General features: G+C 51.0%; 1 protein-coding gene across 1 annotated transcript in view; it reads left to right on the forward strand.

Moving 5' to 3' along the window:
- Positions 1 to 15,484, forward strand: part of MOGS (mannosyl-oligosaccharide glucosidase) — a 122,804-nt gene that overhangs the window by 15,390 nt on the left and 91,930 nt on the right. The window contains exon 2 of the mRNA XM_085642912.1: positions 6,846 to 7,199. Within this exon, the coding sequence (XP_085499038.1) occupies positions 6,854 to 7,199 (346 nt within the window). The 5' untranslated portion in view covers positions 6,846 to 6,853. The remainder of the gene's footprint in view (positions 1 to 6,845; positions 7,200 to 15,484) is intronic.

Below are 15,484 nucleotides of genomic sequence, written 5' to 3' on the forward strand. Positions count from 1 at the left end.
GACACAGTGAAGGGTCTGCTCCACATCTCCACTCCTTGCATTTGTTACAGTCAAGGGCCCGTTCTTGTGTCAAAGGACACGGTGAAGGACCTGATCCATACCACCAGTGCTGGCCCTGCACACAATCGAGGACCTGCATCACGTCCCCACTACTTTAGCATGTCACAACGTCTCAGAGTGTTGCTATAGCTACAAATCTTAGACTTTGAGAGGTCACATGTATGGCGACAGAACATAGAACACAGAGAATAGGTCCTGTTGGACTTGGCCCTTTTTCCCTGAATTTTTTCGTTTTTTTAATGCATGTTAGATCAAATAATAAGTGTTAAGGTGCAGGTGCTCCCTTCTCCCAAGATGGCTGCCACAGGCCCCTGCTACTGCAGAGTGGTCTTCATTAGTAGCACCCTAGCTGCAAGGAGCTGGCTGGAACCCCACAACAATGTTGCGACACCAGCCCGCCTTTTTTGTCCCATAGGTAGAATGGGGAAGCTCCTGGAATGTGCTGGAACCTTCTAGAAGGGAGGTGGGGTTTTTACTTTTGCCGCCTTGGATAGAGGTCACCTGACCTAGGAATACTTAACAGAGGGAGGGAACTTTTTCCAGTCAGTTGGCCAGTGGGGTAGAGCAGAGCTGGAAAATCCACGCAGGAGTTTTAGGCGGTAGGGCCTAGCCAGGGACTTATGCCTCTGAGAGTGACAGGATTTAGGTGCTGCCTCTTAAGTGAGTGAGGGATCCTGTAAAGCCCACTGATCTTGCCCAGCAGTAGGAGGACCCAGGGACCCTCTGCCCAGCCTGACTAGGAAGGACCTAGTTGCCAACTCAATCCCTACCCCCCAGGAACAGAACCCCCCCAAGGGCGCCGGAAACATCTGCGCCATCAGGACTTCAGGTCACCCCTGAATGCAGAAACGGAATGCTGAAACCTCCTGTCATGACGGCATGCTGAAACTGAATGCTGAGACCTCATGTCACTACTGCATGCTGAACCTTAATGCTGAGACTTCATGTCGAACCTGAACACTGAAACTTTATGCTAAAGCTGATTGCGGAACGGCTGGGGATCAACCAGGTACTAGCGCCGAGACCCCTGCGCTCCCTGACCTGTCCTGGGATCCCCTGCATCAATCCCCGTAGAGCGCGGAGCTCTCCCGCTTAATTTGACCCCCCCCTTTGTGTGCGGGGACCAGAGCGCGCTCACCGCCGCGGCCTGGAAGCCTGAAGTGTGCACCATCACCACAGCGTGGCCCGCGGAGAAGCCCGGGGCCCCGTCGCTGCCGTTGCAGCTGCATGCGGAGGTGTGTGAGGCCGTGGCCTGCCCCCGTCGCGGAAGGATCTACTGCGGAGTCCGGAGCTGGGTCGGACGCCTCCAGACGTCGAGATCAAGGTAAGCCGGGAGGCTTGGGACGGACCCGGTGCGCCCCCTACAGACCGGGAGCGGCACCGCACCCCGACACCCGGATTCCCCCTCCGTGGGAGTTCCCCCCGTTCACCCAAGACTTTGACACCTCTCCGAGGGATTGCCCCTCTCCTCCAAGACTGTCGAGTAGCGTTGTGCCCTACGAACTGCACAGAAGTACTTGAGGCTTGCTTAGTACGAGTAGCGCCGTGCCCCACAAACCGCACAGAAGGGCCGGATGCTTGCCTAATACGAGTAACGCTATGTTGGTAGGCTTTGCTCTGAAGTGTTCAATGCTCAATTATTACGAGTAACGCTATGTTGGTAGGCTCTGCTCCGAAGTGTTCAATGCTCAATTATTACGAGTAGAGCTATGTTCGCAGGCTCTGCTCCGAAGTGTTCAATGCTTAGTTATTACGAGTAGCGCTAGGTTTATAGGCTCTGCTCACAAGGATTCAATGCGCAATTATCACGAGTAGCGCTGGGTTCTTGAGCGCTGTTCAAAAGTGTACAAGGCCTGACTGGTGCGAGTAGCGCGGTAACCGCCCACTGAGGCGCTAAGGGTACCAGGGGGGCGGTAAGCCCGCGAAGTCGGCCCTGAGCCCCTACTAGTCCCCAGGTGTGGCGCTACGATTCCCAGTCCGTACAACGGATGTTAAGGTATACGAGGGTGGCCCAGGGCCTCAGGGGGAATTTCTGGTGAATATAGCGCTGAGGTTACCAGGTACTGCCTACAACACCGTTATGTAATATTGGCGAAACATATGCTAAGCTATGTGGAGAAGGCCATTTACATCTAATGAACTGCATTTACATCTAATGAACTGCATTTACGTCTAATTGCTTAGATAAACTTGAGTTGTTTGCATAAACCCTACAGTGTGGCGTCCCTTATTGTGTGCGTTCCCTGCTTCAGAGGATGTGTGTGTTGTATGGTCGCTTTACACATAAGCCTTTGGGTGCCCAGCCGCTAGAGTCACGTTACCCCCTTAGGGCTTGGTGACCCCAGGTCTTACATTGTTGGCGAGCGGTGGGATTAGGACCTGTGACCATACAGCACCCTCCCGTGAAGCGGAGGGCGCCACAATTAAATGCCTATTGTATTTAAGCTCTGCAACTATTATTACTGCACGGATTACATTCCACTGTCCAGGCTGAGGGTGTAGAAATCCTAGTTAGCTGGCAACTGTCACCCATCTCCTAGAATTTTTTCTTCTTCCTTAGTATCTAGGTCCCCACCTGTCACGATGGAGTTCCGGTTAGCCGACCTCGAGGGGTACACTGTAAGGCAACTGAGGGAATTCGGGCAGGGGATGGGGGTGCCCGGGGTGCGGAGGGCCAAAGGACCGGAACTCCGTACCGCCTTAAGGGCATGGGTAGAGGCCCACCCAGAAGGGAGAGAGGATGAGGGACAGGTGGCGCCAGAGGCACCTCAGGAGGAGAGCGCCCAGGAAGTACTAGACATACTAAATGTAGATGTGTCTGAAAATGTGCCCCCAGGGAGACGTTCTGGGGCCAGTAGTAGGACAGGGTCTAGGAGGAGCGCGTCTCCAGAGGAGTATGAGGACAGGAGGGAGGAGAGGCAGTTAAAGTGGGAGCTGGCGAAGTTGGAGAATGAAAGGGAAAACAAGAGATGGGCAATGGAGGAAAAGAAGATGGCGCACAAGCTTCAGCTGAAGGAGTTGGAGCTGCGCGCTATCCAGTTAGAGGCGTCCAATAAGGACAATGGTGGCAGCGTACCAAAAGATCCCCAGGAGTTAAAATTCTATTTATCCAAGGATGATATCGCCAGGTTGTCTGAGGAGGTATTGGGGAGTGACCCTGAAGGGGGTGGTGCAGGGATCTTCCAACCCAGCGAGGTGGGAGAGGTGGCGAATAGCCCAGCTAAGTCCCCGGGAAGAGAGAGGGTTGTAGGGCCTCACGACCTATCCATAGGAAGGAGTGAGACGGGGAGGTGTCCCGAGGTGCACCAACCGCAGTCTCAGGGCCTGGAGAGTTCCGTAAGGGAGCCCCAGGTTGGGAGCCTAGGCTGTCCTGATGTGCCGCCCGGTGAGGGAGAGCCCCTAGTGTCAGTAGGACCCGGGGCGACTGTAATCAGAGCTCCTGAGGTTCCGGGGTCGGCCCAGCCGCAGGGTTTAGATCCTGGGCTGGGATGCCAGGTTCAGGGGTTGCCTGACCTAGCCTGTGGGGCATCTGTAAACAGTGTCCCCCCAGGATTGTCTTCCAGGGGTACTTCTCCTGTTGGGAGGGTGCGGAACTCTGGGAGGGGGTGCAGGGGGAGGGAAGACTCGCCCCTGGCACCGGTGCAGCCTAAGGGTTTAGACCCTAGGCTGGGGAACCAGTTGAGGGGTCAAGGCCCTGGACTGGGGAGAGAGTGGTGGTCTGAGGGTGCCTCGCATGGGAGTAGGGTGAGGAACGCCAGAAGGAGAGGTAGGGGGAGGAGAGCCTCGCCCCTGATGGCTGGTCGGCCTGAGGGTGCGGACCCCAGGTGGAAGGACCAGTGGCAGTTTGGGACTGCAAGGAGGAGGAGAGGAGTGGTCAACGGGCACTACAGGCCTGGGGCTACTGCCCCCCACTCTGCGAGACCACAAGGGCCAGGGACATCTGGATGGCCTAGGGGCCGGTCCTGGCCACAACCAGCTAGGGAGCCCCAGTGGGGTGGCTTTGTTGGTCCAGGGAGGTTTGAAAGGGAACCCCCGGGTTCCAGAGTGAAGGAGAACCTGCGGGTGCTCCTGCAGTTGCGGGCCTGCGTCCACCTTTTCTCGCCCCAAGCAGGGAAGCCCATCAAGGCATTGATCGGTCTACCCTGGCTTTTGGCTGGAAGGGGGTTGTGTTGGACTTGGCCCTTTTTCCCTGAATTTTTTCGTTTTTTTAATGCATGTTAGATCAAATAATCAGTGTTAAGGTACAGGTGCTCCCTTCTCCCAAGATGGCTGCCACAGGCCCCTGCTACTGCAGAGTGGTCTTCATTAGTAGCACCCTAGCTGCCAGGAGCTGGCTGGAACCCCACAACAATGTTGCGACACCAGCCCGCCTTTTTTGTCCTATAGGTAGAATGGGGAAGCTCCTGGAATGTGCTGGAACCTTCTAGAAGGGAGGTGGGGTTTTTACTTTTGCCGCCTTGGATAGAGGTCACCTGACCTAGGGATACTTAACAGAGGGAGGGAACTTTTTCTAGTCAGTTGGCCAGTGGGGTAGAGCAGAGCTGGAAAATCCACGCAGGAGTTTTAGGCGGTAGGGCCTAGCCAGGGACTTATGCCTCTGAGAGTGACAGGATTTAGGTGCTGCCTCTTAAGTGAGTGAGGGATCCTGTAAAGCCCACTGATCTTGCCCAGCAGTAGGAGGACCCAGGGACCCTCTGCCCAGCCTGACTAGGAAGGACCTAGTCGCCAACTCAATCCCTACCCCCCAGGAACAGAACCCCCCAAGGGCGCCGGAAACATCTGCGCCATCAGGACTTCAGGTCACCCCTGAATGCAGAAACGGAATGCTGAAACCTCCTGTCATGACGGCATGCTGAAACTGAATGCTGAGACCTCATGTCACGACTGCATGCTGAACCTTAATGCTGAGACTTCATGTCGAACCTGAACACTGAAACTTTATGCTAAAGCTGATTGCGGAACGGCTGGTGATCAACCAGGTACTAGCGCTGAGACCCCTGCGCTCCCTGACCTGGCCTGGGATCCCCTGCATCAATCCCCGTTGAGCGCGGAGCTCTCCCGCTTAATTTGACCCCCCCCCCCTTTGTGTGCGGGGACCAGAGCGCGCTCACCGCCACGGCCCGGAAGCCTGAAGTGTGCACCACCACCACAGCGTGGCCCGCGGAGAAGCCGGGGCCCCGTCGCTGCCGTTGCAGCTGCATGCGGAGGTGTGTGAGGCCGTGGCCTGCCCCCGTCGCGGAAGGATCTACTGCGGAGTCCGGAGCTGGGTCGGTCGCCTCCAGACGTCGAGATCAAGGTAAGCCGGGAGGCTTGGGACGGACCCGGTGCGCCCCCTACAGACCGGGAGCGGCACCGCACCCCGACACCCGGATTCCCCCTCCGTGGGAGTTCCCCCCGTTCACCTAAGACTTTGACACCCCTCCGAGGGATTGCCCCTCTCCTCCAAGACTGTCGAGTAGCGTTGTGCCCTACGAACTGCACAGAAGTACTTGAGGCTTGCTTAGTACGAGTAGCGCCGTGCCCCACAAACCGCACAGAAGGGCCGGATGCTTGCCTATTACGAGTAACGCTATGTTGGTAGGCTTTGCTCCGAAGTGTTCAATGCTCAATTATTACGAGTAACGCTGTGTTGGTAGGCTTTGCTCTGAAGTGTTCAATGCTCAATTATTACGAGTAACGCTATGTTGGTAGGCTCTGCTCCGAAGTGTTCAATGCTTAGTTATTACGAGTAGCGCTAGGTTTATAGGCTCTGCTCAGAAGGATTCAATGTGCAATTATCACGAGTAGCGCTGGGTTCTTGAGCGCTGTTCAAAAGTGTACAAGGCCTGACTGGTGCGAGTAGCGCGGTAACCGCCCACTGAGGCGCTAAGGGTACCAGGGGGGCGGTAAGCCCGCGAAGTCGGCCCTGAGCCCCTACTAGTCCCCAGGTGTGGCGCTACGATTCCCAGTCCGTACAACGGATGTTAAGGTATACGAGGGTGGCCCAGGGCCTCAGGGGGAATTGCTGGTGAATATAGCGCTGAGGTCACCAGGTACTGCCTACAACTCCGTTATGTAATATTGGCGAAACAGATGCTAACCTATGTGGAGAAGGCCATTTACATCTAATGAACTGCATTTACATCTAATGAACTGCATTTACATCTAATGAACTGCATTTACGTCTAACTGCTTAGATAAACTTGAGTTGTTTGCATAAACCCTACAGTGTGGCGTCCCTTATTGTGTGCGTTCCCTGCTTCAGAGGATGTGTGTGTTGTATGGTCGCTTTACACATAAGCCTTTGGGTGCCCAGCCACTCGAGTCACGTTACCCCCTTACGGCTTGGTGACCCCAGGTCTTACAGGTCCCTCTAAAGGTGTTATAATAAACAGCACATAGAGTACACAAACTTCCATTTTACGATATTTGCTTAGCTCACACCTGTGTTCAGTGATCATCAGCTAACCAGCTTTCAGCTTTGTTTACATGAGTGAAACATATGTCCGCACAACCAGAGGCCCCATCCTTCTCATACCAGACCTGGCTATTTATAGGTTATAGTGGCTAAGATATCAAGTATGTTTGTTTATTTTGTCACGGCACATGTCTTGGTCAGAGGCGTTTCTCCAACTTACACACCGTGTTTAGACCCCTTTCCTGTTCGTGTAAGGCAGCTGTGAGTGACCTGTGTCCAGCTCGTGATATTTATTTTGCACAACAGATGTGGTTCAGATTCAAGCCATTGAAGATGATTGTGGAGGACCATTTTCATAAGCTCTGACTTTGCATCCACTTTCTTCTAGGTTGCAGAATGGCCCGAGAGAGGCGGCGGCAAGTAATTAATGGATCCCACCACCGAAGCCCAGAACAAAAGCCTGGCCGCCCCCAGAAGAAAGACAAGAAATCCAGTGTGGACCCAACCACTATCTGCCTGTCACTAGCTGCTATCTGCTGCTTCGTGGGGGCCTCCAGTTTTGCCTATCACCTCTACCTCCAGTGGTGGCTGGCTGGGCGCATCACCACTCTTCACAGCTCACAGCGTATTCTCGACACTAACAGCAGCAGCCCAGATGTGTCATCTGAGAAATTCTGGGGCTCCTACAGGCCACAGGTTTACTTCGGGATGAAGACACGAAGCCCAAAATCATTGGTGACAGGTGAGGGGAAAGGTTCACGCCTGCCTGTGCAGGCCTGCTTTACCTTGTGATCTAGGGTCTTCCTACAGCAACTCCACTTGATTTTTTTTTTTTGTAGTGACCCTATCCTTCTATGAAGCCCTGTTGACAGGATAGTTATGAGATTCTGAGCTTCCTAGCTTAGTTCATACCCAGTCAGCTCATTTTCCTGGGACATATGTTCTAGATTTAAATACCAGCCTTTTGATTGGTCACCATTTGATTAGTCTTTACAATAAATGTGAGAGACCTTGATACTGGGAACTGTGTCCATGCACACACTGCAAGAAGAGCTCAATTCCAAGGTGCTGGAGAAACTGACTAATGCACGATTACCTGCCTATTTGGAGCAATGTAATCTACGGCATCCTTCGGTGTTAGGCCACGTCCTAGTACTGAGAAGGCACTGGTGGAGGTGACAGATTCTGTCAAACTGATGCTTCATCAGGGAAAACAGCCTGCTCTGATCCTACTTGAGCTATCAGCAGCCTTTGATACTGTCGCACACCACCCTCCTCCGGTGTCGGGAGCACATCGGGGCCGGGGGGCTTACCTTGGTATGGACGCGATCCTATACGGAAGCCCAGCAGTCTGAATGGCCCCATATTCCTCAGACTTCTACGAGATACGTTTGGAGTTCCACAGGGCTCATCGTAGAGTCCGACTCTACTCAGTATTTAGGTGGCTCTCCTGGATCTTTTAGTAGAATCTTTTGGGATACAGCTCACCTCGTGTGCAGATGACACAGCTTCTTCCATCGATGGAGAAGGACACGCGCTGAGGTTCATGGTACTTTTAAGAGTTGCCTGATAGCCGTCTTTGAATCGATGTGGGCCAGCGACGTTCAGTATAACACTGATAAAACAGAGATGTTGCTGTTTGGCTACCCCCTCCTCACCAGGGAATTGACTGCTGGACGGAGTGCGCTGCACTCCCCGCCCCTTCCCTGACCATCTGGGCCCGTAACCAGTTAAATTTGATCTGCAACTGACTATGAGCTGCTAGATTGCTGCAGTAGTTGGAACTTACGTTTTGTTTGCGTTCCTTGAAGACATTTTTACTCCTCCCCGACAGGCGCAGAGAACAGTTCTACATGCCCTCATCACCTCACACTTTCACTCTGCTAGCACCTTATATTTAGGATTGCCCACCTACTTCCTAAAAAGGTTACAGTTGGTACAGAATGCTGCAGTGTGACATTTATTAAAGATTCCGATGCAGGCGTCGATCTCTCCCTATCTGAAGGAGCTTCATTGGCTACCGATTAGGGAGAGGAATTTGTTTAAAACTCTAGTCCTGGCCCATGGAGCTTTTTATAGCACGTGTCCTCATTATCATTCCAACAGGTGAATCCATTACTACCCAATCAGATCCCTTCGCTCTCCCGAGATCAAAGAGATCCCAAGATTTAAGCACAAGAAGTGGAGAGGCCGGTCTTTCTCCTATTTTGCTGGCCAGGCATTGAATCGTTCCCCTCTGTATGCATGTAAAATCAGAGCTGAAAGACTATTCAGAAAGTCCATTAAAACGTAGTATATATTTATTTTATTTATATATTTTTTTTTACTTATTCATAGTTTTATGGAGTACGAACGTGACCTATGGGTAGCAGATCGCTTAAAAATTACATAGTAGTAAAAAAGAATTACGGAAAAAGAGCAATAACAACAAGCGAATCATGAGGAATATAGTAATAACCAGGTCAATGCAATGTTCTTGGACTTGACAATATTGCTCTGAGGACGCTATAGGCAAATAGTTAAATCAGTGTTCAATATGTGATAAATCTCAGCAAGTAAAGACTTTCTGTAATGCACCAAGTCAGGAACAAAGTTGTTATTATAGAGTTAGAGGGAGAGAGCAGAGGCATAACTAATTGAAAGTGGCAAGAATGGACTGGGTGGTAGCCTGGGTTAAGAGATGAAGAGGGTTGAGTTCAGTCATCAGCTATGGTAGGAATTTGCTCATAAGGAAGTTCCTTATTCTTCCTTGTTGAAGGCCGAAGTAAAGCTCTTCTTCTGATGTGAGGAGGAAGCAAATTCCAGATTCTAGGGGCAGCTCCGGAGAAGGCTCTGTCCTTTTCTTGAATAAGGGTGGTCTCAGAACTAGATACTTGGTGCTCCAAGATGATCTGCCTCCCCAAAAATCTTTTTTAGTAAGCTACATCAGTGTTTTGTGGTGGATGGCTTTGTGAGTAATACAGGTCAGTTAAGTTGAATTCTGGCTTCGAATGGTAGCCAGTTCAAAGCCTTCAGGTGAGGGGAGATGTGGTCACATTTTTTTGATCCTGTCAAGAGTCTTGCTGCAGCGTTAAGACACGTTTTTAGGGGAGCGGTGCAGATCTTGGGTAAGCCTGAAAGTGTAGTGCAACCATACTCGATCCTAGAGATGACTACGGACTGTACTGCCATTTTGAGGTCTGTAGATGAAATTAATGGTTTCAGTTTCCTGAGATAGCTCAAGTGAAAGCGGGTGCTTTTGGCCATCGAGTTGATGTGTGTTTGCATGTTTAAGTTCTTCTCAAGAGTAATAACCAAGAGATTTGGGGGAGTCAACCAGGACAGGAGGGCTGTTTAGAGCAGTGATCGACTTGGTCCATTTCTTGACATCGGCGGAGCTTTTTGGCAGAGAAATCAAAAGGAATTCTGGTTTTTTTGGAATTGAGTTTAACATGATTGCAGGTTAGCCAATGTAAAGTCAGCTTTAAGGCATCATCCATTGACTTGATCTCCTCCAGAGATGAGATCTTCATATAAATCTGAGTATCATCCGCATGCATGTGGTAGGAAGTGTTAGTATGCTGGAGAGTTTCAGTGAGTGGTTCGACATAAAGGTTAAACAGTGGGATAAAGTAGAGCCTTGCGGAACACCAATCGAGATAGAGGAAGGTAAGGATAGATCTTGGTTAACTAAAAATCTTTGGGTTCTGTTCTGCAAGAAGGATTTAAACCAGTAAAGAACTGTACCCGATAACCCCATCCTGTTTTCGAGTCTGGCTTGCAATAGTTCATGGTTTACAGTGTCAAATGCGGAAGACAAGTCAAAAAGAATTAATAGGCAGATTTCGTTTTGATCAAGCGCCAATAGAGCGTCGTCCACTATATGAAGAATTACAGATTCAGTATTGTGACCAGGTCTAAACCCAGATTGATAGTCATCAAGCAAATTGAATTTCTGGATATGTTGGCTCAACTGTAGTTGCCCACATACTTCTAGTGCTTTGGCTAAAAGAGGAATGTTGGTCAATGGCCTAAAATTATTAGGGTCGGCAGGATTCCCTGTCTGTTTTTTTAACCCCTTCGCTGCCGCGGACATTCCGCTGCAGCGCTGGGGGGGGGGCAGGGGGGCAGCGCGGTGGGCCTGTGCTCATGACGGAGCCGCTCCGTCATGAGCCACAGTTGAGCTGTGCTCATGACGGAACGGTTCCGTCATGACTCCGCCCATTTGCGTTGTCGCCCCGCACAGGCGGGGAAACAGCGCCGCGCAGGCGGAGCGGCCGCCAACAGGATTGTCATGACGGAACCGTTCCGTCATGAGCACACGGCAACCGTGGCTCATGACGGAACGGTTCCGTCATGAGCGGGGAAGGGGTTAAGATGCGAAGGACTTGACCAGTCTTGAGGCAGCGTGGTAAGGAAACTTGAGATAAGGAAGCATTGATTATGTTGGCCCAGCTGGGGACGATGCATTGACAGAGTAACGGAAGGCATTTGGATGGGATCATTGGAGTGATTATTAGGATTAATGAACACTATGGTTGTAGCAATGTCATTGTGGACATATAGCTTGAAATCAGACCATTGTGCTTCGTGTTTTGACTTTGGAAATGAGGGTGTAGTGGTTTAGGACGGAGAATATGCGAGTAGGAGAGTGCATCAGTTGCTGTCAAGAGTTCGATTTCCAGGGTGTTGACTTTGGATGCGAAAAAGGAGAATTCCTCGATTCTTATTTGGGCTCTAGCTGGTTCATGTGAGGTTTTAGAAAGCCTGTTCGATTGATGTTTTATCAACTCAAAGAGTTTTCGCGGTCTGATTTTGGCATTGTAAAGTTCAGTACTAAAATCTTTTTTTGATCTGAGAATGCTTTTGTTTTAAGCGTTTCTGGTCTTTCTTAGAAGATGTAAATGAGAGGAAGTGGGGTGATGCCTCCATTTCCTTTCAGCGAATCTGCGGTTTCTCCTTTCATCATTTAGTGACCCCTTGAACCAGGGATTTTTATCTTTAGCATTAATTCTTTTCAGTTTTAGAGGAGCAATCGAGCTGATTATGTTAAGTCATTGTAGAGTTATTGTGATCAGTGAGATCATTTACATTACCCATATTGTTCGGTGGGTGAAGCTCCCTCTCAGCGCATGCAATTAGATTTACATTGTTTACATTTTTGGTATCCCGTACACAATGTTTATTTTTGAGTGGTTGCGAGATTTTTTTCTTTTTTATGAACATTATTTAAAAGGTTATGATGTGGTAGTCCTACCAATCACATGGGTCAATTGAGCTAATTTTAACAAAATTGTCTCTGGAGATGACCCAATGTAAGGTAATGAATGAGTAGGGAGAGAGCAGGCTTGTTCGAAGGATAGGTCTTTCAGGAAATCTTGAAGGATTTTGATTAAATTGTCTTTAGAGTCATCCCAATGTAAATAAAATTCACCAAAGAATATATCATTAGAATGAAGAGACAAATTAGCTGTGATAATCTCCATTAAATGGTGCATAAACTGAGCGTTTCTGCCATGGGGATGGTCAAATGTGTGAAGTTTGCAGTTTAGTTGTTTGGATTGGCTTTCTGAGTATGGATAGAAACTGGGGTTAGGGTTGGGTGGTTGCCGTTTGTCAGTGCCGGGGCACTCCTGATGGAGTATCTTTGCACTTTAGAATTTGATTGATTGACTTGTATATGGGAAGACAGGAGTATTGTTTGAGACAGTGAGGACATCTAGATTTAAATACTGACTGGGAATTAATACTTGCTCTCTTAGCCATTGACACAGGAATATTTTGACATCCATAAATTAGATGCTAGTTGCCCTGATACAATGGTATTGTCGCCCCCAAGGAAACCATGTATGTCTTACTGAGCATTGTCTGTTACCAGGTCTTCCATGTGGGCTCTGTCCGCTGTCATATCTCCTGAGCACCATGTCTGCTGCTTGGTGTCTTGAGCACTATGTCTGCTTCTAGGTCTTCTGAGGTCAATGTCATCTACTGAGAGTTCTCCTAAGTTAATGTTTGCTGACAGGTCCCCTAAGGTCAGTGTTGGCTACGAGGTGTCTTAAGCTTAATGTCATATATGCTTCCAGGTATCCTGCATGTCATATTTGCTGCTATGTCTCCTGAAAGCCATATCTGCTGCTAGGGCTCCTGAAAGTCATGTCTACTGGGTACTCGGGTAGGTCTCTTTGGACCATGTCTGCTTTCAAGGCTCCTTGGGCCATACCTGCTTCCAGGTCTCCTTGCACCATGCGTGCTTCCAGTTCTCCTTGGGCAATGCCTGCTTCCAGGTCTCCTTCTACCGTGCCTGCTTCCAGATCACCTTGTGCCATACCTGCTTCTAGGTCTCCTTGGTCCATTTCCAACGCTACATTCCTTTCGTTCCTTGGCCCCGGTCAGATCCCTGGGCATCTTGTCTGCTGCGAGGTGTTCTGAGCTCAGTGTTTGTAACCAGCTCTCCTTACACAGTGTCTGAGAAGACACAGCTCTCTACATGCATGCCATAATTCATTAGGTTCTTTCTCTCGGTGCACTCCTCATAAGCAATGCAACTTCCTGGCTACCAAGTTTTCTAAGTCTGTGTCTGCCGCCAAAACTCCTTATTCAAGTCTTCTGATTGGTCTCTTCAGGCAGCACCTACTGCCGGGCTCTGTGGCCCATGTCTGCTACCATGTCTCCTGAGCCTCTTGCCTGCAGCCAGTTGTCCATAGGTCATGTCTGCTGCTCGGTCTCCTGAGGCCATGTCTCTTGAGCTTCTTGTCTGCTGCCAGTTCTCCATAGGTCATGTCTGCAGCTAGGTCTCCTGAGGCCATGTCTCCTGGGCCCCTTTTCTGCAGCCAGTTCTCCATAGGTCATATCTGCTGCTAGGTCTCCTGAGGCCATGTCTCCTGAGCCCCTTGTCTGCAGCCAGTTCTCCATTGATCATGTCTGCTGTTCGGTCTCCAGAGGCCATGTCTCCTGAGCCCCTTGTCTGCAGCCAGTTCTGCATAGGTCATGTCTGCTGCTAGGTCTCCTGAGGCCATGTCTCCTGAGCCTCTTGTCTGTATCCAGTTCTGCATAGGTCATGTCTACTGCTAGGTCTCCTGAGGCCATGTCTCCTGAGCCCCTTTTCTGCAGCCAGTTCTCCATAGGTCATATCTGCTGCTAGGTCTCCTGAGGCCATGTCTCCTGAGCCTCTTGTCTGCAGCCAGTTCTGCATAGGTCATGTCTGCTGCTAGGTCTCCTGAGGCCATGTCTCCTGAGCCTCTTGTCTGTATCCAGTTCTGCATAGGTCATGTCTACTGCTAGGTCTCCTGAGGCCATGTCTCCTGAGCCCCTTGTCTGCAGCCAGTTCTCCATTGATCATGTCTGCTGTTCGGTCTCCAGAGGCCATGTCTCCTGAGCCCCTTGTCTGCAGGCAGTTCTCCATAGGTCATGTCTGCTGCTAGGTCTCCTGAGGCCATGTCTCCTGAGCCTCTAGTCTGCACCCAGTTCTGCATAGGTCATGTCTGCTGCTAGGTCTCCTGAGGCCATGTCTCCTGAGCCTCTTGTCTGCAGCCAGTTCTGCATAGGTCATGTCTGCTGCTAGGTCTCCTGAGGCCATGTCTCCTGAGCCCCTTGTCTGCAGCCAGTTCTCCATTGATCATGTCTGCTGTTCGGTCTCCAGAGGCCATGTCTCCTGAGCCTCTTGTCTGCAGGCAGTTCTGCATAGGTCATGTCTGCTGCTAGGTCTCCTGAGGCCATGTCTCCTGAGCCTCTTGTCTGCAGCCAGTTTTGCATAGGTCATGTCTGCTGCTAGGTCTCCTGAGGCCATGTCTCCTGAGCCTCTTGTCTGTGTCCAGTTCTGCATTGATCATGTCTGCTGTTCGGTCTCCAGAGGCCATGTCTCCTGAGCCCCTTGTCTGCAGGCAGTTCTCCATAGGTCATGTCTGCTGCTAGGTCTCCTGAGGCCATGTCTCCTGAGCCCCTTGTCTGCAGCCAGTTCTCCATTGATCATGTCTGCTGTTCGGTCTCCAGAGGCCATGTCTCCTGAGCCCCTTGTCTGCAGGCAGTTCTCCATAGGTCATGTCTGCTGCTAGGTCTCCTGAGGCCATGTCTCCTGAGCCTCTTGTCTGCAGCCAGTTCTGCATAGGTCATGTCTGCTGCTAGGTCTCCTGAGGCCATGTCTCCTGAGCCTCTTGTCTGTATCCAGTTCTGCATAGGTCATGTCTGCTGCTAGGTCTCCTGAGGCCATGTCTCCTGAGCCCCTTGTCTGCAGCCAGTTCTCCATTGATCATGTCTGCTGTTCGGTCTCCAGAGGCCATGTCTCCTGAGCCCCTTGTCTGCAGGCAGTTCTCCATAGGTCATGTCTGCTGCTAGGTCTCCTGAGGCCATGTCTCCTGAGCCTCTAGTCTGCATCCAGTTCTGCATAGGTCATGTCTGCTGCTAGGTCTCCTGAGGCCATGTCTCCTGAGCCTCTTGCCTGTATCCAGTTCTGCATAGGTCATGTCTGCTGCTAGGTCTCCTGAGGCCATGTCTCCTGAGCCCCTTGTCTGCAGCCAGTTCTCCATTGATCATGTCTGCTGTTCGGTCTCCAGAGGCCATGTCTCCTGAGCCCCTTGTCTGCAGGCAGTTCTCCATAGGTCATGTCTGCTGCTAGGTCTCCTGAGGCCATGTCTCCTGAGCCTCTAGTCTGCATCCAGTTCTGCATAGGTCATGTCTGCTGCTAGGTCTCCTGAGGCCATGTCTCCTGAGCCTCTTGTCTGCAGCCAGTTCTGCATAGGTCATGTCTGCTGCTAGGTCTCCTGAGGCCATGTCTCCTGAGCCTCTTGTCTGTGTCCAGTTCTGCATAGGTCATGTCTGCTGCTAGGTCTCCTGAGGCCATGTCTCCTGAGCCCCTTGTCTGCAGCCAGTTCTCCATTGATCATGTCTGCTGTTCGGTCTCCAGAGGCCATGTGTCCTGAGCCCCTTGTCTGCAGGCAGTTCTCCATAGGTCATGTCTGCTGCTAGGTCTCCTGAGGCCATGTCTCCTGAGCCTCTAGTCTGCATCCAGTTCTGCATAGGTCATGTCTGCTGCTAGGTCTCCTGAGGCCATGT

Source organism: Triturus cristatus, chromosome 2_2, assembly GCF_964204655.1.
Source record: "Triturus cristatus chromosome 2_2, aTriCri1.1, whole genome shotgun sequence".
NCBI classification, from domain to species: domain Eukaryota; kingdom Metazoa; phylum Chordata; class Amphibia; order Caudata; family Salamandridae; genus Triturus; species Triturus cristatus.